This window comes from Copidosoma floridanum, unplaced genomic scaffold (genome assembly GCF_036245765.1).
Source record: "Copidosoma floridanum isolate Cflo_tuat_1 unplaced genomic scaffold, Cflo_Japanese_pri ptg000001l, whole genome shotgun sequence".
NCBI lineage: Eukaryota > Metazoa > Arthropoda > Insecta > Hymenoptera > Encyrtidae > Copidosoma > Copidosoma floridanum.
In genome coordinates, this window is record NW_028321878.1 from 8864697 (window position 1) to 8891517 (window position 26821).

Genomic DNA, 26821 nt, shown 5'->3' on the forward strand with positions numbered 1-26821 from the left:
GTGTCACGGCAACCACCCTCTCCTGTGCCCCGCCCCTTCTCTCCCTTAGAAAGCACTCGAGGGTTAGCAGCGCGTCAAGTGGGAAGCCGGCGATTCAAACTTGGTCGCGATGCCGAGGGCGTCAACATCTTAACGAGGAAGCCGTTGCGGGCAAAAGTGAGTAAGGGAGGGTTACTTGGACCCGCATTAATTTGGCTCGCTTCAGGATACACCCTATGGGTCGACGATAAGAGAAAGGTATAGGGGGGCAACTTTGAGCTTCGGGATTCATTTGTTAATGCCATGAATGCAAGCGCCTATACCACGCTGTTCCAAAGAAGAGGATGGGGCGGGGTGGCTTTTCACGCAATCGATCGTCGCCTCGAAAGACTCAACCCTTCGAGCGTGGAATGAATCATTATTGATTTAATTTGGGTAGTCCTACTTTATACCTTTTAAAACCTTTTGTATTTGATGCAGTCAAAGTCATTGAAACTAATAGTTGGAGTGTCCCAATTATTATCTTTCATATTGGAGTTTTTCAGGGTCTCCTACGCCTCGATGACAACTAAATCCGAAAGAAATGAAAACGTTAATACCCGACGGGGGAGAAAAAACAAGATACCCATACCGACGAGTAATAAAGAGCCGGGAAGGAAGGGGCGCACAATAAAAAGTAGCGTCGAAAGAGCAAGCTGGGGGTCGAGGTGGCGGGGGAGGGCAGAAGTACAAACTCGAGATGAAGTCACCGCCCTCCGAGTAAGCACCGTCGTGAAATTAGGAAAGCTCGAGCAAGAAGAGAGAGAGACCAGAGGGATGATGGAGGGAGGGAGGGGGGGGGAATAAAGAGCTAGGAGAGGAGAGGGCGTGGGGTGCCGCGCGTTTCCGCTCTGTGTTATACTACAGCCGAACGGCCCGCCCGTTAATTACGCCCTCGCGCGTACATTACGTACTAAATGAGCCTCGAGCTACTTCTGCCGGGGCTTTTCTTCCGCTGTCCGGGAGCGAGAAATGGCTGTTTTACGGGCCCGAGGATTTGCGACGAGGGGAAACTTGGCCGGGCGAACGATAATTTATTCCGTGGGAGGAGCTCTCGGCTGTATCGTTTTCACGCTTCGGATGCCGCCGTCGCTCCGCCACGCCGGGGCGAATTCAATGACGATTATTATTATTAGCAGAGCGGAGGGGGGCGTGGCGGAGCCACCGCTGCTCGCTCGGGCGTTAAGAGTAAGAGCTGTTCTTCTCGTTAGCGGGCCAAGGGCTGGATAATGGACGACAGTTCTGATTTTTTCGTGCAGTATGGGAATGCGAAGGGTGGTCCGAAAAAGCTGACCAAAAGTTTTCGTGAGATGGGTATCTCCGGATGTAGGGCAGCAAACAGACCGACTTACTGGTAAATGGCTGTTTACTCGCCATTAGAGGGGGTGAAAAAAAAAAAACGGGAGCGCTAGTGGCTTCCGCGCTCTTTCCATCGGGTTCGGAAGCGCGTCAGCACTTTTTTGCACCACCGCGCGCTTTAGCTGCGGATACGAGTGTGTTTACGGGTACGTGGTCCCCACGTATAGCCGCGGCTTATCGGAGCTCATGAAAATCCCTTTCCTCGGGCACTCTCTTTCTCCAATCGAGTCCAACTCTCATCCCTCCCCCCTGGGGCTCGAGATCGCTAATCTAGTGTGCAGTGTCTTTAATTGGCCATAGAACTTTGAATCTGCTGCGCTTATTCAAGGTCTTCGGATCGAATTAAAACAACAGTAAAAAAACTTCTCTTGCACGTGTTGCGAACTAACAGGAAAAAAAAAAAAAAAAAAAAAAAAAACAAAGCAAACGTAGACACGGTATGAAATTTAATCAAACAAAAGAGGAAAATCAATCGGTGGGAGCACAAGTTAGTTATCATCCCGAATGAATCAAAAGCGAGAGCGGGTACATGGAGTATCGCGTATACAGAGAGGGGGCAGCAGAGACCGCAATGAGCATCAATCTCTCCATCCAGTTCGCCCGGGGAGAGAGAGTCCGGCGATCGAAGCCCAATTAGCGTTTGGCTAATCAAACACGAAATCATACATCGCTGCTACCACCGTGGACTCGCCCCGTGCGATGAATGATGTGGGCTCGCAAGTGCACGAGAGAGAGATAAAACACCACGCGTGCACATTGGTGTACGTACGTATAGGTACACTCAGGCTCATCGACAGTGAAAGCGAGCTCACGTGCATGCAATAATCGCGTGACTCACAGGTGGTGGTGGTGGCGGCTCGTCGTTCTGCTAATACACATATGGAGGAGCGAAGCCTATATGTATATACCCTCGGGCTATTTCATACCAATACATACACGCACAAACAGAGAGAGAGGAAGGGTCAGTCCGTTAATGTTTAGCGCAATCAGCGATAATGGCGGTCTATGGCGCGTTTAATCAAGGCAGTAGCCCCGTTGCGGCTTGCGGTCAGCTGAGCTCCCAGGCAGGCTGCTACTGTGCCGTTCGGTGGCTCGGGTGCAAAGGAAAGGGCTTTATAGCGTGCGGGAAAGCAAGCGGTCAGACTAGCCGTAGCAGGGGGGGGTGCGGGGGGTGGTTGTGGAATCTCAAAGGAGCTTGGATACATCAGGTGAGCTTATAGCGGTCGGCACGTTGCCTCGCCCCCTCCTCCTCAACGCTCTCTTTTGCCATTTGTGTGACACTCTCTTTTTCTTTTTCACAGCTCCCACAATACGTGCTAATAGATGTACAGAAATATACCGATCGCGTCGTTTATGTTCAAAGATCGGTGAATGAAAAAATATATACCTACAGTACTTTGCTCGTTTCGAGCTCTCGAATTGATCAAAATAATCAAGCCAAGATAGGTATACCAACTATATAAATATATACATACATAAGGAATCTAACGTGCTATAATTAACTGCACACCAGCGAAGTTTGTAGCCGAGCGCCGTCATCGCATACACTGTCTCTACACACATACACATATACAAATATACATGTAAATACAGGGCCACCGCAAAGGGAAAGCTTGGCGAGCTTAACCCAAGCCATGCAGCGTCAACTCTCTCCTATAGTCGTTACCGGGAGTCACAGTGGCAGGAAGAGGAGGAGGCGAGTAGCAGCAACAGCAGTCGCGGATTTGCATTTGCGCAACGCGACATCCAGTAGCAGCAGCAGCAGACAAGCCTAATAAACAACGACAGCAGTACCGGAGGGGGGTAGATGGGTGGGTTAACCATGCACTGGTATATATATACATACGTATACACTATAGACTATGAGGCGCTGTACTAGCTATATATAATACTGTTACCACTGTGTTCTTCGGTCTGTCTGTCTTCCCTGTTTGCACCGATGCCGAGAGGAGAAGAGAAGAGAAACAAGCAGGGAAGAGAGACAGAGAGAGAGAGAGAGAGAGTACAAACTGACCGTACTCTTGCGGCCTGGGTCGTAGCGCCAACCCGTTCTTCCTCCTCCTTCTCTTCCCTTGGGTGTGTATATACGTGCCCGATTTGCAGCTCGGATGGTTACAAAGTGACGTTGAGAGATGCGGCGACAGTCCTGGCTTTGTCCTCTCCCTCCTTCCATCGCTCGTTTGCTCGAGGAGAGCCCTCTCTCTCCTTCCCGATGATCATGCCTCTGCGTATATTCGCGCTTATTATTCATCCCCCGAGCTAGGAGCGAATCAAACAGAATATATATACCACAGTTGCGGTGGGCTTTCGATAAACTCTCTCTCTCTCTCTCTCTCTCTGTCTTTCAACGTATGTATCATTGTACACTGGCACCTATCGATCGGTCCGACCTGCGTACTGTTGCTCCTTTTACACTCTGCGGGCGGCTTTGGGGTATGGGGTAGGCTGATATGGGCTTATGCTAATGGATTAATTGAACGCGCCCGGCCGGCACGATCGCTTTGATTTTTCCATAATTAAGCTACGCCTGTATGTAGATATACCCGTGCGAGTTTTAAATTTGGAAACCGGATTATAGGTTGCTTCATTTGGACGGACGATCTGTATTAGCGGTGGAGGACCGAGTTGTTGCTCGCAGCACAGATTAGTCGGGCTCTCGACCATATGTACAATCATTGCATGAGTTGGATCATGATGAACAGTATAGGGGAGGGGAAAAATCGTCACTTTAAACGCGATCGACCATGAGCAGATAAGGAAAGAAAAAAAAAGAGGAACAAGCAAAGGGCTCTAATTAGCTCTCGTGAGTTCGACTGATTAACTGATGAAAGTATACACATTACCACTGCCACCGCTACCACCATCACGAATAGCTACACATCGATTCACTTCGGGGATATACTTGGGTCGACTGGTGCACATCTTGCCTGTTTCTCACCACAGTTCCACCTTCCACTAAAGCTGATGGCATCCTGTGCTAATCGATCTTCGACACTCGAAGAGAGGGACTGAAGATGCTCGGGAGAAAGCGAGTGTGAAAAGATACACTTACTCGCTCGATGGGGGAGAGAATAAAGGACCGAAAGGCCAGGGTTTGAGGTGGGTGTAGACGATTGAAACTGTGAACAGTACATAGACATCAATTAGTTCTATCTCCGCAAATTCAAAATCTTTGCTCGAGGCTCCCATGGGCGCATTGTGCTTTTGATTACTTTAATGGTATTGGAGACTCGCTACTTTATTACTTGCGTCTCATAAAACGGATACACTAAGAAACCCCTCAAAAAGTCTGACGTGACCAACCAAACAACAAAGTCATCTTCTATTTTAAAATTTGTCGAAATTACAAGTAGCAGACGCCGTGTTTCCCAAAGAGACCTACGTCAATGAACTAACAAAAAAAAAAAAAAGGAATTCAAAGCATAGACATGAAAAAATGAGATGAACCGCACGATATGATTCAGCTAGGCGCCCTCGTGAAACGAAATATAAGCTCCCCGTACGCTCTGGCATCATCAGCCGAAAAATCCATCGCCACTCGATCGCAATATCATCCCACTCACCGCACTCGCTCGCCTTACAGACGTATAGTTGTTTGAAAGGGAGCACACCACCAGCACACCAGTACGACAAAAAAAATACACGAGCTGCTCCCCCGCAGTAGAGAGAGAAAGAGACGTAGCCAAAGCAGCACCTACGTGTGTGTATATGTATCCAGGGCCACTCGAGCGAGGCAGCGGACGACTCTCGAGTGCTGACGTAGCACTCCCAAGCTCAAACATCCAAACATCCCCGATCTTTCGCCGTCTGTCAAATACTCCTCGACTATCTCTTCCTCACCACCCGCACACACACACACACCCGCCAGGCTCCTCTTATTCTCCTTCTTTACCACTACCCAGCACCACATACTATACTTCTCCTCCTCCTTTTGCACTGCAAGCTGTGTGAAGGACCACTTATCCTCCCAGGTCCGCAGCAGCACGGCTCTTCCCTCCGCAATCTTCGGCAGCTGAGCTTCCATCTCTCTCGAGCAGTCTCCCTACTTTTGCTCCTCCAACTCTCTCTCTCTCTCTTTATATGTATATTGGTAATTGTGCTCCTCCCCTTTTCAGCAGCGATAGACCGAGAACGAGAGAGACTCGACGCACAAAATGCAGACCTTGCATTCATCTTCTCTGCTCCTTGCAAAATGGTACGAGTGTATAATATATATGGGTACGGCCACACTTTACTCGCAGTATAAGCTGCATATAGTTGTGAACCTATACGTAAACTCTGTTAACCTGTAACAACGCCACCCAGCCTTCGGTATTCTCGTGCGTCGTCGTATCCTCTCTTTTTAAGCCTCGTGCTTTACATATTTCACGTACTAGATATACTGTGCCAATGTTTTTAAATATATATATATTCCAACTTACCGAAATGATTGATTATCGAACTACATGACGCATAATTCGTGCACGTAACGGCACTGAAATAACGATAAACCGATGATATTCAACAACGAGAGCTCCGTGATCACATCGCTTACATAATGCATCGAGCAACCGCCGCAGCATGCGTATCCATGCCAATCGACGATGCGCTTGTAATATTGTTTTAATTTATTCAATATTCGCTTAACCCCACGTTCGCCTCGATGTTCAATTAATTAATTCAATTTTCACGTGTTCCTATACACAGCAGTGTATGTACACGCGCAAAACCGCGCAGTTTGTGCAACAATCGCACTGCACACAGTGGAAGAAGGGGTGGGCTAACGAGATGAAATCATGAAGCGTGAATTGTACATTTATCCACGAGTGGAACGGGGAATGGATAGGAAGGAGGTGGTCAATGATGCCACGTATAGGTACGTGGGCGACAAAAATCCGATCTCTGCTGGATGCTGGGATTATCGAGAAGTTTTCACCTCGCGATTTTGAGCATGAACTTGCGAAACGTTCAATTTCGCCGATCATTTGGCCGAGGGAGCGCTACAGTTGTTGCGGGGAAACCGGAGCGGACGAGCAGTTTTCAATTATCGTCGCTCGGTCTCCTCTGCCCGCCGAGGAAACAGAAATACCGGAAGAGCAGTAACGGAGCGGGAGTGTGAACTACTACGCAAGGATTTTCGCGACAATGGTCAACATTACTGATGAAATGTAAATTTTGCTGGGCTTGGCATGTCGCGTTATCGATAGGATTACAATTGCGATGGAGGGGGTGAGAAGGGTTTTTTTTATTTTATTTCCATTTTCAGGGAGGTGTTTGATGTTCAAGTGCCACAGAGACTCGTGATTCACCACCGAAATTACAGTTATGAGAAAAATACTTCAAACGATTGATTTTTCTGTGCTAACTCTTCTCTATGCGAACGCACTGATTTGTTTTACACGCTACGCGTATGTGTACAGTAATAATATGTGTTGAATTTTTATAAATGGATCATTCATTATCGAAAAATTTATTTGATTTACTTACCCGAGGGATAAACGCAGTTATTCGATGCGATTTCATACGGTCCTCTGGTGCATCCATGTGATTCTGAAAACAAAAAAAAAGAGGAATATTAAAAATTTATGAGCGAGGCAGTGGGATACGACAGCATTTCATATGATTTAATTGATAAAATGTAAAATGTAAATTTCAATGGAAAATTATGAAGATTAAAATATGCGGTGCGCAGTGTACATCAAAGTGTGTATACTTTGGCAAACTCGGGCATCTACGTGATCATAAAAAGGACGTTTCGATAAAATTAATTAATAAAAATTAAGAGACGCTGCACACAATGAATTAAAAAAATCATCCAGCTCCGAGGCGCGCGTCATACAAGTTTTCCACTAAATTAATGACCTGAAATCCGCAGCCTACGCGTTATCAAGCGCACTCAATATAATACCCCCTCGGGTGCAAATTCCCACCGAGGGTGCGGAAAATTTTTTAATTGCGCGCACGGCGATGAAAGCACGCGAAAGAAAAATGCCGCGGCCGGGAGCCCCGGTGGCGACAAAAACGCGCCCGGGGAAAAGGATGGGATCGGGTGCTCACCGTCTCTCTCTCTCTCTCTCTCTCTCTCTCGCTGATGCAAAGCAAAAAGAGCGACTTTTACTATTCATAAAGCATCCCCCTCTTCGCATCCTCACCCCTACAAAGAAATCTCAATAGAACCGTGTGTACATGCAGACGCGGCGCTCGGAAAAATCGCTATAGAGATACTATACATCGGGCGGAGGAAGACTCTGTCCCGAGTTTGCTGCTGGTGGATGAATGAAAAAAGAAAACCAAAAAAAAGGAGATGGATGAAAAAAAAGGAAAAACGTCAAGAGAGCGAATGCGTATATATACGTACGTAGGTGGATTCGGTGGGCACTGGTGCGCGTTTACGTACGGGGTGGCTGGGGGATTCTAGGCTATATGCAACAGCAGCACCAGCGACGACGATGACAGCAATGGCAGCGTATCGGATTATCGGAGTATCTGCCGGGGCTTGCCGTAGGGACGGGGGCTGGAGGGAGGAAAAAAGCTCCAGCGAGTCAGAGGAGGAGGAGGAGCAACAGCCAAAAGCATTCGGTTCACGTCAACGTTTTACAGCCGAAGAATTTTATCGGCGCACTTGGACACTTTTGCATTTTCATGCCCCGCCTCCATCTCCCTCTCTCTCTCTCTCTCTTGTCCTTCAATCGTGTGCTCTTTTGCTCTGTGTCCTTGCATCTATTTTATTTTGATTGTACTTTTCGTCGTGTTTGCCCTTTTTTTTTACTTATCTTGGCATCTGATTGCATTCTTAGTTTTTTTTTAGCCAGAAACTCGCGCTTACACCACCGATGCACCTTTGAAATCAAGTATCCAATGATCGACCACGACAAATCACTCGAAAGCACGTACGTCTCTCCCCTGAAACCTCAAAGCTTCCTCCACTTTTACAACACAGGCGGTAGCAAATAAACCCGCGCCGGCACTCGACGACACTCGGTGGCAATACATCTTTGCCCTCCCGTCGTTGTAAGCTCCTCGAGACGCGCATACGTAACGTATATATCTCTTTGTTGCGAAGGAGCACTATCTCTCGAGGAGCTCAATGTGCACCGTGCTACCTCTTGCGCATACATATATATATGGGTATGTCAGCGCATCACACGGTAAGGCACTTTGCACCCGGCTTCCGAGCTGCATTCCGGAAAGATGCCTTCTTCTCTTGCCGTACTCGCGCCCGCGCTTGCCGACACGAGTAATGCACACTCGACTGGAAAATTCTTGGGTGCGAGACTTTTTTTTTTTTTTTTTTTTTGTTCTCCTCTCCTTCCCTTCTTTGTTTTTCCTTTGTGCCGCTGCAATCGAGATGACGGGAGTGCATACTGCACACCTACGGGTATGGGTACGCGATCATTTGTCTTACGATTGCCATTGCCAGTCCACGACGATTTATCGACGTGTGCATGTTTTAGACGATAAAGAACAGATTCAAGTTTTTGTTTAAAAGGACCTCCAAAAGACACGTGCCATTTCGCACTTACCACCAAACTTTATTTTTATTTTATTTTTTTTCCCTCACATCGCTCGCTCGCACCTCATCATCTATTCCATTCCCTATTAGGTATATGTAACCTGTGCACCTTTCGCTAACTTTTTCCGTCCGCCGTTCAAGATCTTGAATAACGACGCGCCGGGGGAACGCGAAGAATCCCAGCAACAGCCAAGATTAATTCTCTTTCCATCCCCTCCTCCTCCTCCTCCTCCGACTATTCTCTTCTTCTTCGACGACGACGACGAGGAAGACAAAGGAACCGGAGAATTATACCCGGCGCTCAGCGCAAGCCAAACGCACGTACGGTAACATGCAGTGTACGTATAAAAGGGAGAAGAGAGGAGCAAAAGGAGTGTACATCGACGCGTACATAAAACATGCTCGTACCGATGGAATATTTATCCACCCGCCCCTATAACGCCTCCTCTCCTCCCAGTGCGCACTGCCAAGTAGGAAGACGGGGGATAAGATATGGTCTCCGATTCGTTGCTCGCTGTCCCCCCATCCTCTTTGTACTCGCTCGTTTTTTTCCCCCCTCATGCATGGACCGCCGTTTATTCCGGGTAGTTGCTTCCTCTTTCTTACATTTTCCCCGCTGCACCGCCCGTGCCCACCGCGAGTTTTCCCTCCCATTTGGCCATTAGGTTAAGCGAGGGCGGAAGGAAACATGATTTCCGCGTAAATCGCGACATACTCCCTCTCGGGTTTTTCCAAGTGTGCCGAAGGGTACTTTTGCGCGAGGGGCTGTCCACGTGATTCAAATGATTCAGAATCACGATTGAATCATTTTTCAATAATGAATAAAAATTTAATAATTTAATTCTAAGATGATTATGTATTGAAGCATCGGCGATTAGATTCCAGTCGACTGACCGAAACGACCAAAGTGGATTTTACGGTCTGATCGATAAGCGAAACGATGAATCATGAGAAACGATGAAAAGTTGCCCGAATAACGGGAGAGAATGAAGAGAGACGAAAATTTGATAAAGCTAAAGGAAGCAAAAAAGGAAAAAAAAAGATGGGGGTCAGGAGAAAGGAAGGAAAGAAAGGGTGGAAGGGGAGGCGTGCGCGAGGCGTCAAATCAGATGCTCTTAGAGCCCAAGGCAGCCCTCGTCGGGTGGAAGGAGGGAGTTGTTGTTTTAATTACCCGTCGCCCTCCAAGTGGTAGTCATTAAGCCACTAATTATAACGTACGCGAAAACGAGTCGAGCCATTCGCCAATTCCGTCCCGGGAACTCCACGGGCAAGAGCAAAGTGCGAAAACCCCCCCGGGAGGTTTGGGGAGGGAGGGACGATGGAAGAGAAATGTATATTATACCCACCAGCTGGAAAAGGACGCGAGGGACGGGGTTATTGCCAAGCGATGCAGAGAAGGATGTACCAACAGCGATGGGCGGTGAGGCAAAGGAAAAGAAAGAGAGAGAGAACGGGTGATTAAATGTCTAAAAGATAGAGGAGGATGACGCGATGGGTAAATATGAGCGGCGGTGGAGAGATAGGAGGGCGAGCGGAGAGATAAAGGAAAAAAAAAAGAGAGAGAGAGAGAGAGGAGCAAGTGCGGTGTGGGAAATCGTGGCTAAAGGACGGGTGGTGGTGGTACAGCTGGCAAGCGAATCGAGGGTGAAAAGAGCGAGCTGATGGTACCGCTGTGCAGAAGCAGCAGTACGGGCTACGTAATTGCGTTGCCGAGAAGTTTTCCCCGGGTGAGAGGTAACCAAGAAAATAATGAATGGGATGGAGCGAGGGGCAGAGGAGTACCGCTGCTGGCACTGGTGGCTTTTCAGAGCGCAATTCAGCGGCCACTCGAGAGCATCAGCAAGAGTGCACGCGGGAGAGCTAAAAGAGAGAAGAAGCGTATGGATATGGCACCGAGGCGAAGGGGTGGAGGGTCAGGGGTTTGGATATAGCGGCATTACCATCACCACCACCACCACCACCATCTATATACAACAGCAGCCAGCCCGACTTTTCCGGCGAACTAAACGAAATGGCCGAACTTTTCCGGGGAGCTCCTCCTCCGCCCCCCTCCGATCCCTGCTCTGTACTGTCGCTACACGCTGCTCCCCGATGTCGTTACCGTTTTCCTCTCTCTCCTTCCTTCTCGACAAGTGCGCAGGAGAGACTATACTACTCGCTGTTTATGCCCCGATCTGGTTGCTTCTTTTCCACTTCTACTTTGGTCTTGCGGTTTTTTTTTTTTTTTTTTTTTTTCAACTCTTTTTTTGCGCTCTGTGGTGCATATAACGAGGAGAAGATGCAGGAAACGCTGCACGCGATCGAATAAAAAAAAAAAAAAAAAGGAAAAAAAAAGGAAAAAAGGAAGAAGCAAATAGAAATAGAGCCCGGGATATTTCTCCCGACGGAATTTATACGCCAAGATGTCACTCCGAGTCGCTGGCTCTCATCCTTTTCCTTCCTTTTTCCCATCTCCCCTTCTTCGTCCTCTGGAAGCATTGAATTTTTATGGTCTCTGGACGCTATCGGGTGCAGAGTATCTTCCCCGCGTTCCTTTCTACTTCTCTTTTTTTTATTTTTTGTTTTTTTGTTTTGTTTTTCTTTTTCCCTCGAGCACTAGCTTTTCGATGCCGAATGAAAGAGCAATTTTGTCGCTCGGCTGGTCTCCCGCCGCGGAGATGGATCGCCATTGTTCCCACCGCCTGATGGAAAGTTCGCAGCCGCGAATACACCGACCCCCCTCGCCACCACTCGGTGCGTACACGAGGATCGATCGAAAGAAAGGGGGCCCTTGTACATCGTTGGGTACTATTTTTTCAGTCCTTCCATCGCCAATGGAACGGTAACACATGTCCGTATTTATCGCCCCACGTTATACACAGCCCGCTTTCCTTTCCCGTTGCATACATGTAGGTGATGGCCCGAGTCTCTCGGGGGAGCCGGTGCTGTTCAGGGAAACTTGCCAAGAATTCCCAAGCGCTCGCGCGTGCGCTGCATATGTTTCAATTAGCCCGTGCGAGTCGCGAATGTGGTATTATACACGCTGCCAATCGGGCGAGCGATACCTACTGTATGTATAAAATCGGCGCGGCGTTACGGGTGCCAATTTGTTGCGAGACCGCTGAAATCTGCGCGTGCACCGCCTAATTTCGCCGATAGACCTCGGCTATATACACGGTTGAACCACCGAGCTTTCGCGAGCCTCGTTTTCTTTACTCGCAGACCACTGTACATTGGCTCGAGCCAAGCTGTAATTGGAAAGCGCGTGTCAAATTAAAAGACACATCGTGAGCTTTCTCGTTTAATAAACGTCGGGATTATGGGGTCTCGGGGCGATAAATTACAAACTCGTTGGTAATGGAGCCTGGGCGCCGATGGGGAGGCGTTCCCTCATTTTCCAGCGATACAGGAGCGAGTGAAAGGTGGCGTTGTTGCGGTATGTATGACGCGATACTTGACGCTGCGCGTGTTATATAGTTACGCGTCTTTGGTGTGTATATATAAAATGATGAAGGAGAGTGTGCGTGTAAATACACGAAGAAACCGCTTAGCGTAGGGTATATATATATAATATGGGGTGGTGGCGGCGACGCGCCAAATAGATTAACATCGGTTCAGCGGCCTGGCAGAGCGAGCGAGGCAGCAAACTGCTTCCTGGTTAAACTGCGCCCGATTAATCCTATACTCGCTCGGTTATCGGGTATTTTATACCTGTTATGGCTTCCACCGCCGTGTGTGCGAGTATAAAGACGGGAAATGAAAAAAGTACAAGCGCCAAGTTGATCGAGAAGAGCAGTATACCGGTATACTTGTGAGGTGCGTATGACTCACTTTAAAGGACTTTTTTTAACATTGAGAGCCACTAATTTGTGTGCATCATTGAAATGTAAATGTTGAGCAATGTTGACACAAAAATTGGGTACATGACTGAGAACAGATAGCTTAGGCATTTCGGTTGTTTCTCTTTCCTGAAGTGGTAACATACCTAATAATAATTGGCACACGATTCTACCACACCATTAACAATGACATTGGTTTTAATTATTTCTTTTTTTCGTCATAAGATCGTGCGAGATTTTTTTCCTTCGTCAGTCCACAGGATATTACGGAATTCACATGGAAACTTTTGAAATCTCGTTTGATCGAGCGTGTTTCCTGTATACTCTCTCAAGCTTCTTGTTTTTTCTCGAGTCGGGTAAAATCTGGATCTACAGCGTGTCGGAGTCGAAAGACGAGTTTTCACTCAGCCGAGCGAGCTCGTTGCCGTCTTAATTATGATTTTACGTTTTATTTTCGCTCGCATTACCCGATAGTATGGTGCAACTGGTCGAAAAAAAAAAAATGTACCGTATAATTTTCGGGCGCTACACCGCTAGGTATAGAGTAACCGAGTTTTTGTACCCAATAGCTAATTAATGGCCATGGGAACGCCGAGGTTTACGATTGCGAAAACTCATACTGTACACATACAACCAGTGCGATTTCCTCTAATCGATTTCTGTATACACATCGCCAGCTCACGTACGTATACATTCCGTCCGGTGAGTCCAATCCAATCAAGTTCCGATTCATCGGCTCCAGATCCCCGTAGCTATATAAACATGCACAGCTCCGTGATGAGTATCGGTAACCCCCTCGTAACGCGTTATCCCTTCGAGCGATTATTGTATTTTCCACGGCTGGAAAAACTCGCGATTCGCACAGTTGCGAATTATAACACAGCCCCCAAACGCGATTAACGCCAATCAGGTGGGCGAGCGCCATGAAATTTTTCGATCGATAGGGGGTGATTATCTCTCCGGTTTTGAGCGACTGACAAAATATTTACATTAGCCGTGCCTCATAGTGGGTCAATCAAACTCAATTTCCGGGAGGAAGGGGGGTAGTGGTGGTGTTTCGCGTCGCGTGTTCACGATCGTTTGCACGGAAGGGTATATAGGCGGGATGGGCGCGGCTCCGAAGATTGAGCCGCAACGAGGCGAGCCGCAAATTTAATTCAATTCACGTCAGCCAAGTTGTACAGTTGTTGTTGGCTTGGCTTCGTGTCTGCCTTGCGCATAAACACTGCACGGTGTAACAAAAGTCTTTTCCATTCTGTTCTCTCCGGTGGCGTGTGACCCCCGTTTCTTTTTTCAACCGATGTTTCCGTTGGAACCCATAAGAGGAGGGGACAGGTCTCTTCTTTATTTTCCATGCTATAAATACGAACATTGAAAATGTTACGTGCAAGCAAATTGGGGAAGTGGTGATGCAAAATTGCATCGGAAATACATTTTTTTTGCAACTTGACTCGATGTAATGATATGCAAAAAACAATACTTTTGCACGATTAATTGCAATCGTAAAAAAACAAATAATTTCCCCATGGATAATATATCGTGTAAAATATGTAATGAATCCTTGATAGTGAGCAGGGAAAATGATCATTAGCTGTGATGTGACTCGAGAAAATTACCAAAGATAAATGCTCTTTAAACAACTTGAAAGATTATAGTGTGATGCATTACCTATACGCAGTCTTTTAAATGAACTTTACGTCTCATGTAACTGTAAAGTCGATTAAAGCCGCACGCCGTGCTCCTGTAAGCATATTGCGAACGAACTAAACCCACATATATGTATATCAAAAAACACACACACACACCTCTACATCCATACAAGTGTACCCAGAAAGCGAGATCCCGAGAGAAAGTGGCGAGTGGTATACACTGTCGATGTAGCGGCAGGTGCAGGAAGCGAGGGTTAATTTGTCGACGTTTCTCTCTTGATTGCAGACGGAAATAGCGAAGCGACTGAACGCCATCATCGCGCAAATTCTGCCGTTCCTCTCGCAGGACCATCAACAACAAGTGGCCACTGCAGTCGACAGGGCGAAGCAAGTCACCATGACCGAGCTCAACACGATCATTGGAGTGAGTATTAATCACTGTTTTACCCGATACAACTGTATAGCGTACATAATTAGCACCTTTGGCAAACAACGAGGCGAGTAATGATGATGAAAACGCGAAACTTTCATCAGATAAAGGATATTTTTTTTTTTTTTTTTTTACATGTGTCTCGATTTCCCTTTGACTTTTTTGCTCTGTCTGATAATCGTAACGTAGAAAAATTATGACTTTTCGTCAAAGTAAACTTAATCATGTACAAACAAATGACTCGCAATTTAAATTACACAGCTCAAAAGTCGGATGAACCTGTTTAAAATGCGATACATATATTTAAGTACCAATACATGATACTCTCTGCGAGTCCGAAGGAAAATTTTCAATCAAAACACAATTCGCGAAACGTGATTGAACCCCGGGCACATCGTGTACACAGGTCGAAGGGGGGACGGGGCTATAAATAGCATCCCATTGATTTAGTATAGGAAACCATCTTCCTCCGTCAGATGTGTCTGCCTGTACATATTTATACAGTCACGTGTGTGCACGTGCACGTGTTTATTATTATGCGTCGACACCTCCTCGGCTCGTCAAGCTCAAGCCAATCGGCGAATCACGTGCTGAATAGAACGCCGACGACAACGGCTACGCCCCACAGAGTCAATAATTCCCGTCTGATGTAGCTCCTACGTAGTATACTACTGCTGCTGCTGATGTGGTGTCATGTCGTCGTCTAGACTAGCTAAAACAAGGAGCTTCAGTGGTGCTGTTTCAACACCACACACCCGCGACATAAACTCGCTCCTGGGAGTCCTGGGTCCAATGAATGTTGTGTATACACCTATACACAGCGCAGTGAAGTCACTACGGCCGCTCTTCCTATACGTGAATCACTGCAGAGACGAGGACGACGAACTAGAGTGGGACGGCAAAGCTGCCAAGTAAGGGATGAGAAACGCAAGTAGTCGTGGTATATATATACTTTTGACGCGACGATTGAGAACCACTGATCGCACCACGAACTGGTAGTAGTGACACATACAGCGAATAGGTATACGAGAGTACACAGCGGCAGTGGTGATGGTAGTGGTGTAGGAAGCCGATGTGCACACTCGAGGAATTCGAAAGCGGCGGACGGATAGCTTCTCCGTCTCTCTATGTATATATATATAGCGTACGTCTGCAGTCAACGGAGCTCCTTGCCCCAAAGAGAGGGAGGGAGGGAGGGGATCTCTTGCGATTCCGGTGCTGCCGCCGCCGCGAACCCCCGAATCCTCCTTCAATATTGCTCGAGCACTCAATTTCCTCCCTATTAAGCCGCCGGCTTTCCTCAGCCCACCGCATCGTCTTCCGCTCTCTTTCTCCTTCCTCCCTCGCTTCGGCTCCCTTCTTATCCTTCCCAACAGCGGCGGCCCGGCCTGCCGAGGAACATGAAGTGGAATTGATAAGGACAGATAGCGGTGCGAGTGAGAGACTCTATCTCTCTCCTTCTCTTGCAATCTTCTCCCCAGACTCTGCATATGTATATACATATATATGTATATGTATAACTACCCTCTCGCTCGCTCGCGCGCTTGGATAAGTTATAATGTTACGGCGCAGGAGCACCGACTAATCAGCATTCCTTCCCACTCCCCCTGGCTCGCTCGTTCTCTATTACCTCGTCTCCTCGCGTTCTCTTTCTTGGCGCTGACACTGATGAGGAGATAGGGAGGGAGGGAGGAAGCGCGTCTCCGATGCTCAAACTTCCCTCGTCTCTCCAGTCTCGGATCTACGGTATCCATACTATACGTAGATGCGGGGACTATGTACGTGCGGCAAATCCTTGGCAGGATCATAAGGAGTTTCTCCGCTCCTTTTCTCTCCACCTTTGACTCCTCCGGCTCCTTCTTCGCCTTCTCTTCCTCCAGCTTTGAAACAGCTTTCACCCTCCTTCCCAACCCTCAAATCTGTTTATTTTTTGGAGAGCTCCGGGATTGCGCCACGCAAATGTCAGAGGGGACGGGGGGATTATTGTATTATTGTACCCCCTCTCGCTAAACTCCTCGGGTCGACTCGTCGTTATTAATGCAAGCGCTGTTGTTGATTAATTCCTCGGGGCTAATGGGATTTTCATTCGGTAATGATTGCTTTTTTTTCCACGGGTATATATATGGTGTCTCCGTGGAAATTTAATTTGACGTGTAATTATCGTTCGTAGCTAAGGTGAATTGTTATTATCTCCAGGTTCAATGTCCAGGATGATTAATTTTAAGTACAGATGTTCAATTTTAATTTTTTTTCAACTCAATTATCTCAGTGTGTAGGACGAAAAAGCGCAGTTATTCGTAAAATGGCCCATGTAAAAAAGCTTCGAGGGTTTGAAGATCCTCCTGCCCTGCCTTAGGTATATATTTATATGGATACTGAAAGGTATCTAAAAAATAGGCTACAATGAGATTTCCCATCGGATCGTCCGTGTCACTGGCTCCCGTCTGCAATACCTCTGCACCCTATCTTTCGCAGTGCTTTACCCATGTATACCGTACACCGTAGACCCTGTATTTTCCGCTCCCAACCTCTTTACACCGCGTGTATAGGTATCCATCTCCCTTCCCTGACCCGAGAAGGTAAAGAACTAGACTCGATAGGGGGAGGGGGGGGAGAAAAAAAATAAGGCAGAGAGTGGAATACACTCGGTAACGGAAAAAGGAAAAAACCGTACAGAGCTATCGTCGAGGGGAGCTTCGAAGAAAGCCCTTCCGCCTCTGTTTTTCTCTCGCTCTCGTCGAAGGCAGCCGGCGACGCCTTCGTCTTCCGTGTACGTATTTCTTCCCCTCGCCAATTGGATCTCTTCCCATTTTTGCTTGTCTCACCTGATCTTCCTTTTTTTTCCATCCCTCCGCTCTTTCCAGTAGGTGTGCGTATTCCTCTTTTTATTATTCGGTTGGAAGTGACTTTTCTTTCACACTTTTGGTATTGTTACCCATGAAAACAGTGATCCGTTATGTGTTTAACCGCACAATCTTCGGTAAATTAAACCCACCAGATAAAATGAAATCTCCGCCGCATCAAACCAACCATTATATTCCAATAATTGCGACTTTTCATCAGCTCCGGAGGATTGCAATTTCACCGAGAGGGGTGAGCGCAACCAGCGAGCAGAAAAAAAAAGCTTCCCTCCTAATACCACGTGAAATTTCATTTGGGACGGACGGAGTTTTATTCGAATCGGCGAAGAGAGGATATATAATGTAGGGTGTAGGGGGTATAAGATAAGGTCGCTCGCTCATTCGGATATAAATTCCGCGGCGCATCCAATCATCCTCTTCTTTTTTCCCCCACTCCCACATTCACGTCCAACTTTGCATTGTGTACGTATCATATATACGTACACGCGCGCAACGGTACACACAATACATCCGACCGAGGAGATATCTCCCTTTATCTTCCTCCTCCAACCCCGAAGAAGAAGCTGTACTGCAGTTTTCCCCTTCCGCGAGTAGAAAATACAGCAGCGACTCCTCGGCTACATGTACACCACAGAGGATATATATATATATATATATATATATATATATATATATATACACATATGTATATTCGAGAGGGAGCGAAAGGTGCATCCACTACACGTACCCTTGGGGGACGCGGCCCATCGCATTCAACGAATAAGTAGAACTTATTCCTCCGCGCGCTCCTCTCTCGCGTGCTATACAACGCAGAATCGTTCCAAGTCGGAGGGGGATCCGATGCCGCTGCGGAGGTGGAGGAAGAGGAGGAGGAGCAGCGTCTAACGTCGCGGAAACGGCTTAATCGCATATTCTTCTCTCGTCGGGCTCTGGGTTTGTTCATTCGTGTGTGTGTGTGTACTGTCTCCTCCACGGTTGTACCAACAGATACACGTACGGTATCGAAAGAAAGAAAAGGGGAGGGGGGGGAGCATTTGCGTGAAACGTGACGGTCTCGGTGGGACTCTTTCTTTCTCCCTTTTTTCCCTCTTTGCTTTCCAGTCGAACGTGCGCTTCCTCGTTACTTTTACCCCGTATAAGAGAGGAGGGGGCATTCTCTCCGTCCCTCGCGATCTGGAAGTATATTTGTGTGTGCGTCGCATGCATGTATGCACTTTGCATGGTATTACCGAGGTACACGGCTCGGGATTTTTCGCGCTGTGTGCAGTGCTCTGTTGTGCGCGCGGGAATGAAAAATGCATTTTTGTCGTATGTACCGAGCATAAGAAAAATGAAGGGTGAGGTAAGGATCGAGGTGAAATCGCGGCGCGTGTAGGAGAAAAATATGTCGCTTGGTGGCGCGTTGCTTTCTTTGCTGTACAAATGGGGAAAATCGAAAAATTGGTATACATACATGCGGGATTTCTATCGTTTCATGCTCATCCGAATCAGGCAGATGGTATAGGGTGACAGTCGTGGCTTTGGCAGCACATCTATAGCTTCGAGTTTCGATCAGTTCCTATACGTTTGAGGTATTCTTGATGATTGTAAATTATGTGTAAAAGGACTATGTGTCCGTACATAATGAGCAAATGAATTGAAATACATTGACCTCATTGGCATTAAATAACTACGCCATACTAACGTGAATGATTTTTTTTGCGCGAAATATGTTTATTTCTCAGCGTTGTACAGCAGTAACGATTAAAATGAGTATTATTTGATTGATCAACGTAAGCAAGGCTCCACGACCGGTTACGGAATTGTTGTCTCTTTGACTTTGAAAACACTCTGCCAGCACGTACTAAGACAAACAAGTGATTTTATAAATTAGTTTCGATTAACATATAAGAGTCGACATTTAATTAAAATTGACGAAACTGCAAAACAAGCACCGCGATTGTTTTCACTAATTAAGTAATGAAAATAATAAACTTTATGAGAAAACAAAAAAATGCAATGACTTCGAGAGAAAAAAATAAAGCCAACAAGTGACGCCGTGAGAGAGTCGGCGGCGAATCACATTAGAACAACATCTCGCAGTAGGTGTGCATAATAATAATAAAGTATACACAGCAGCTAGAGAGCGAGGGGCCAGCTCGTCCGACGAGACCGCAATCATCCATTAAAGTCGACAATGATCAAGTGGCCACTCGACGCGATTATCGCTCCGCATCCTTCGCCATTTCACCCCTCGGCACTGCACTGCTGCTAAGCCACAGCGGAATTCCCTGGCGGACCGTACGCCAGCGTGTCCCGAACATAATAAATTCTCGCGTGTACATTTGCCAGCAAGTAATCGAGACGTGGAATCAAAGTGCATTGCAACGACACAAACAACCTGACTGTGTTCGTATACTCTGAAATCCACACGTGCTTGTATACAACGAAAAACAGTTGCTATTTCCACTGTTGGAGATATGAATTAAAAAACAGGTCAAACTCAACCACCCCCTGTCGCAAATCTACAGCTGGTCCACAGCTGCATGAGCAAATGAAAAAAAAAAAATATCCATTCAAACTTGTGTGCGGGGAATAATGCGTCACAGGAGACATTAGTATATAATGGAGAAATTACAAGACGACATGCGCCCGATGCGAAACAGGAGAGATAGAGCGGCGCTGCCGGCCGGCGGCAATAATTTTCCACGCTCCGCGATCTCGAAACGAATTACAGAGGCGCATAATGTAACCTACATAGCTCAGAGCTCGTGCATTCCGCGCTGCCATACCTCCAATGTATTTATATGCAGAAACATAGCAACAAAAGAAAAAAAAAAAAAAAAAAAAAAAAAGAAGAAGAGCAAAACGGAGCGGAGCCAAGAAAATGCCCGTAATTATCGCGCACGATAATCGAGCGCGCGTGCTCGCTGACAAAGGTATCGCGCGGCCCGTGATTTTTCCAGGGGCTGGCTCCGTAGCACAAAAGGAGGAGGACCTAATTACCGGCTCTCTTCGCCCATCGGCTATAGACATGCATACACCGCTGCTGTTGTGTTGTTATCCAGCGCCGGTGCATTCCACTCGCGTTGAACGTGTAACGATTGTGCGAGACACACACACACATACAGAATCGGGCGTCCCTCATCAGTGAAAGGGACACAAAGGCAAAAGTCGTGAGGATAAGAATCGAGACGGAGAAGGAGGGTCTACTGCTTTGCTGTTTTCACTTCTGCTCTCTGTACACATATACCTATAAGTCTGCTCACTACCTTTGTTTGCCTCCCGCTGTGTGTACGTGTACGTATACACTGCCGCTGCTAATTGTTTTCGCGTGGTTTCTTCTCTGTCATTGTCGTCGTCGTCCTTGTTGTTTTGGCTACTGTTGTCGTCGTTGTCGTGTGCGATTTTTCGTGCATTTTTCTCCAGCTAATTAATGCTGTGCTCTTGAAAGCTCTCGTCGCTGCTTTTGCTATACCATCGTTGGTCGGTCGGTCGGTATCTCGAGGACTTTTGCAAATTTGATGCTACGATAGGTACACGAGGGCGCAGGAGTTCTCGGTAAATATTTTTCATGAGTTGCGAATGCTCACCGAGTTCCTGAAAGCTCGCGAGAAGAGCTTGGGAAAACTCGTTATCTCTTTTATGCAACGTAAATAGGAAAAACTGCCGCGGTGCCGGCAACTCGTTGGAAAGTCGACAGGCACTCGTGTATACATATACTTTATTATTTTTTTTCTTCTTTTCATAGGGTTGGTCGTTCATTATTCACATTAAATTTGAACTTTCAAAACCATGTGATTTTGTTGACGGTATCAATCAACCCTTCGAGTGGAAATTAAATTCACCCTCCACCCTTAAAATATGTATATATTTCTCGCATATAATCATAATAGTTGAACAAATTTGATATCGCAATTCATGCGTTAAAGCATTTCTAAATTAAAATAAAAAAAAAAAAAAATCATTTCATATGCCGAAAAGAAGAAAAAGTACAATCCTCCCCCAAGAGCCAAAGTATATAAGTAAAGGTGTGCACGGGTATAAGAGGGTATCAGCAGAGCTAAGCGCAGGAAAGATGTACGAAACGGCGAAGCGCTGAAAGCCACGGGCGTCCGTATTATGTATGTACTCGCGCTCTTATATACTATAAATTCAAGTGTATACATGTATAGCAGCATAACGCACACCCAACCCGTTATAGTTATACAGTAAAGCCAGTGCTGAAGTGGGTGTGGACGCGCGCGTGCAATCCAGAGAGAGGGAGAGAAAACAGCTCACAGCAGCAGCGCTGGGTTATTATATCGTTAAGCCATTTAATTATCTCGGCAAACTACTCCCTGGGAATATTCCGCCCTCCACCCACTTTACCACTGCTGCTACTACCACTATTACTGCGACCTCCCTCGCTTGTATTATCTCTCGAGGTGGTGCTGATGGTGGTGGTGGTGGTGGTGGTGGTGGTGGTGGCGGTGTCGGTGGTAAGCAAAGCCCTCGAGCAAGCAGCAAGAGCGACTGCGCCGGCGCTATACATCCACTATACACAGAGTAGCAAAAGAGAGAGAGAGAGTGAGAGCCACGGACGAGCAACAGCAGCCACTTTGCGATTTGTTTTGCACCGCCACCACCGACGCTCTGCTGGCTCTACCTGGGCGCGCATAATTTTACTCCTCCAACCCCTCCTCGCTCCAACTTTCCGACCCGCCTCCCCGTGCAAGGTTGGGCTCTCCGTGCAATTACGCGAGAACGGGGCTATACGCGATTTCCTCGTCAAAATGAAAATTACATTGTTGCACGCCTCCCCTCTCGCGCACTGCAGGCTCTCCGTGCCAATTACCCAGTCGTATTTTTTATTTTTATTTTTTTTTTTTTTTAATTTTCATTATTTCTTTTCCCCTCTGCCTAAGCGGTTGGTGTCGGTGATGGGTTTTTTATTTAGTTGTTCTTTAAAACTTGTTTCGTGTATTTGGTATTATTTTTTAGCGTCGGTGTTTATTTGCTGGTCCTTTATTCGCATCAATTTTCTATGAACCGTACATCAATGACTAGTCTCGTAATATGTTACCCCACAAATGTTGGAGTTGATATTACAATAATACATATTTTACTTTTTTTGATCAAACGCTTATTTAATAAAATGAATGTGTACTTTAAAGCTGTTAAAAGCCACAATTTTTTTCTTTATCAATAAATACTCTTCAAAGCTTACACATTTGAGTGAATGTGGTTATATTATTCGCTTGGAAATTATAATGAAGATAATTTTTGAAATGAATGTATAGTACGAAATAATTTACAATCTTTTTATGTTAATAATGAATCGTTGCAATAAATTAACAATTTATTCAACTCTTTCGGTTCACTCGATGAAACGTACCAATCGACGAAAATATCTATGTATCATAGCCACATTACATTGATTTAAAAAAAAATAGATTTCACGCGTCTACTATCCCCTAAAAAAATTATCCCAAGCTGTACGTATAATCTATCACCCTTTTTGCCTAAAAAAAAGGGAGGGGAGCAAAAAATACTCTGTTGAAAACTGCCAAAACAACGATTACACGAAGGGGAAAAAAAGGACCATCCTCCACAGTTCGCAGCAGTATAGTAGTACCACCAACGCCCCCGCGGGGCACGCCAATCCGCCCGAAATAAAACTCGAAAATAAACCGAAAGCTCGAGCCCCGGATCATCCCTCCCTCTCTAGTCCTCTCTCTCTTTTTTTTTTTTTTTTTTTTTTTTTTCATTTCATCACATGGAGCATCCGCGCGTACAAATACACGGGCCAACAGAGACAGAGAAAGAGGGCTGGGGGCGAGAGGAAAAGGATTCGTTAGCTCGGTGTGTTTAGCGAACGTGCCCAGCTCGCGGTGCCAGAGCAACGAGTAAATAAATGAAACCGCGAGCTGGTGTGTGTGTTTTACGTATACGTGCTCGCGCACTACCTACAAAGAGGAAAAAGAGAGTGCTGCTGTGCAGGGGCGAGCGAACGAACGGATAAATAATTTTATTTGCGGGCTGCGAAGAGGAGTGTACAGGGAGGAGGGGGAGGGGGAAAAAAGCACACAGGGCGTCACATTTGGGGGAGGAAAAAAAAATCAGCTCGTGAAAATGCGAGCCAACCAGCCGTGGCTGCGCGTGATCCTGCGAAGCGGAGTTAACGCGACCAAAGCCTGTGAGCTGGGAAGCAGAGAGAGAAAAGTGGGGGTTGGGAAAAAATCGCTGCGAGGAATTTTGACCCTTTTTGGTATGCGGAGAGCGGATTATTTGGCGCTTCCTTTTTTCTCGTACTCTAATCTAGTTTCGTTCACTCGTTACCACTCGTTTGTACTTTGGGTAGTCACATTAATGCTTTCGAAGTTGCTGATGCGTTTTATGTCATTCAGGGTTTGAAGTATCCTTTAATTTAGCTCATTTTAAAGTTTTATGAGTATGCAAAAATCGAGGCAAAAATGCTTATTTCGTCTCGTTTCGACTATGAAATGCTGTAATTTTTTTATTTTCTTTATACTCGATTAATACTCAATATTTTCTCATTCATTGTCTAATACGAACAGATCACTTTTAAAAATCGTGCAAAAATACAAATGTTAAAGTAACAGGTCTCTATTTCATGGGTTTCACTCCAGTGGGCTAATATTTTTCTATCCGTCAATTACATCAAATACGAATCACTATAAGAACAAAAACTCGCCCACCCGGCTGCGTCATCTGTCGAAACGAGGGTTCATAAAGTCTCGGATGGCTGAGAGAAAGGGAGACGAAAAACGTGGGAATTTTATCACCAGCGACAAAAATAGAATATTTAACATGTATACGACACAGCGAGTGAAAAGAAAAAAAAAAAAAAAAAAAAAAAAAAAAAAAAAAACAACTACAGCGTCCAATACTTTTTGTTGTGCACCAACACGTAAAAACTTTCGGACAGATAGAAAAAGCAGAGAGGACGTGGGTGACGCGATATGATTATTTACCTTCGTCATCTTGTCATATACGCAACGAACCCTCGAAATTTTTTACTCGCTCGAGATTTCAAATCAAGACCATCCGATACAAGCCACGATCGGATTTAAATCACCGAATCGATAGATATTTGTGCAGTGTGCATGTCCCATGAAATACTACACCGGAAAGCTCACTGTATAAACTTCCCCAAACAATGTCAACCCAAACACCGAACAAGTTAACGAGCATCCAAAAACTTGTTTCAGCAACAGAGGCCTGACTTGCCGAGGCTGCTACAACAGATGCACGCACAACAATTACCACCTGGCGCTGCGATGGGACCACATCCGGGTCCACTGGGCCTACCTGGATTGGGTCCCGGGGCGGGAATGCCGGTGCCCACCTCCGCCTCGGCCCTACTTGGCTTGGGACTACCTCCGGGGGCCGGCACTGCTCCTGGTGGCTCGGGGCATCCGCTCAACATGCTCGCCAAGCCCGAACTACACAGCAGACAGTCCGACGATCTTAAGACTAACGGGGGTAAAAGTCTTTTTTTTTTTTTTTTTTTTTTTTGTTTTGTGTGCTTATACCTGTTGTATTTCACTCCTGTGCATTGATGCTTTGTTCTACTGGTTTCTACAACTATGCACCTTCAATCTGAGATTCATTCTTGCTCTTTGTTCGCGCTGTAGGAAGATTTTTGGCTAATGCTTGAACATTACTTTCTTTTTTTTTGTTTTTTATTTAATAATGATATAAAAAATTGATATCATTGATCCAACGCGTATCACGAAAATTCACTAACGCAGGGCAACCAAAAATTGATTGATCCTCAGCAGTCTCGATTCCCTGGTTCCACGCGATTCGCTGTACGTGTAACTCGCACAAACGGCGCGATACGGGTGTAGGAAACAGAAATAAATGATTTGCGCTCGCGGGGCGTACGGGTAACAGTAGCAGTCGGTAAAAGTACAGAGGGAAAGAGAAGGAATTGGAAAAAGCAATATTTACCGTTTCCTTTTTCGCTCGCGCTGCGCGAAACTACAGGTATATGTACCCGGGTGTGTGTGTTTTTCCCCGACCGTTGTACGTATGTATGTATACACGCTTTGAAAATAAAATTGCGCACGGTGTATACCCAGGATTGTTATCGTTTTAAAAGGCTCGGCGGGGAGCAAAAAAAAAAAAAAAAGGAGCGCAAACCCTCCCCCTATCTTCTCTCTCTCTCTGTTTCGATTACTTTTGATGCTTCAATTTTTGTGTTTCCGATTGCCACGATTCTTCCTCTGTTTCGCTCTAAATTGTTTCTCCCTCTGACTGATTTTTTTCCCGCCAACTTATTTTTTGCTGTTGTCCGATAAAACAAAAACAAAAAAAAGGTTCCCAAAGCTACACATACAACACCACGTACCACTAATTTCCTCGCCCAATATGCAAATAACGAAGCCGAAAAGGATAAGTTTGCGTAATAAATCCCACCTCTAGATGTTATCTATTGTTTTACAAAGACGGACGCACACACAGACGCGCCAACTCCTCTCTAGATAGCAAGAGTGAAAAAACCGCGAGACGCAGAAAAAGAAGTGACGGAGAACGAGGCGGGCGAGGGAGGGGGCGATTAAATAAATGAACGTGCAAATGGCGTTTCAAACGAGCCGTGAATAATTTCCGTCAAGATTGCCGTGCTGCAGCGCGACCTCAATTCTTTGCCCCTCCCTCCCCCCCCCGCTCATCTGTCTCGTTCATCTTTTTGTGTCGCTCTCTCTTCGCGTCTTCTCTTCCCTTCTCGAGCCGTATATTCACTCGTTTCCTCGTGAGGAAGAGAAGAAGATGACGTACACATATATATGTATACCCACAGACACGGAAGAAAGAGAGACGGAGAGGGAAAAAAGAGCGTTTGCACTTGTCCGGCCGAGGAACGCTGACAAAGACTCGAGTGGCCTGTCTGCTTGCCTCGGAAGAAGAGGAAAAAGGACTTTCCGTCTCGCTTCTCATTGGGCTATCTAGCGCCCGGGCTCTTCTAGCTCGACTCCCTCCCCCTTGGCCTCTGCCCCCCCCCTCGCGACGAGAACTCTTGGAATCTCCTCTCGACACAAGGGCGCTTCCGAATGTCTTTCTCTTTCTTTCTTTTCTTTCTCTCACCTCCTCCTCCTCCTCCTCCTCCTCATCTCGCCAACTTGTGCCCCTTTTATCTTAGCCTCTCTTCGTCTCTTCTATAGCCACGGCTCGCGACTATCTCCGTCCTCGAGCTCCTTTTTTCCCTC

The 26821-nt window shown here is 46.4% G+C and overlaps 1 protein-coding gene across 1 annotated transcript in view; it reads left to right on the top strand.

Annotated features, from left to right (window-relative positions):
• Nucleotides 1-26821, top strand: part of LOC106639825 (protein groucho) — a 127200-nt gene that overhangs the window by 64297 nt on the left and 36082 nt on the right. Inside the window, exons 5-6 of the mRNA XM_089594760.1 lie at nt 14623-14760; nt 24821-25094. Of these exons, the coding sequence (XP_089450886.1) occupies nt 14623-14760; nt 24821-25094 (412 nt within the window). The remainder of the gene's footprint in view (nt 1-14622; nt 14761-24820; nt 25095-26821) is intronic.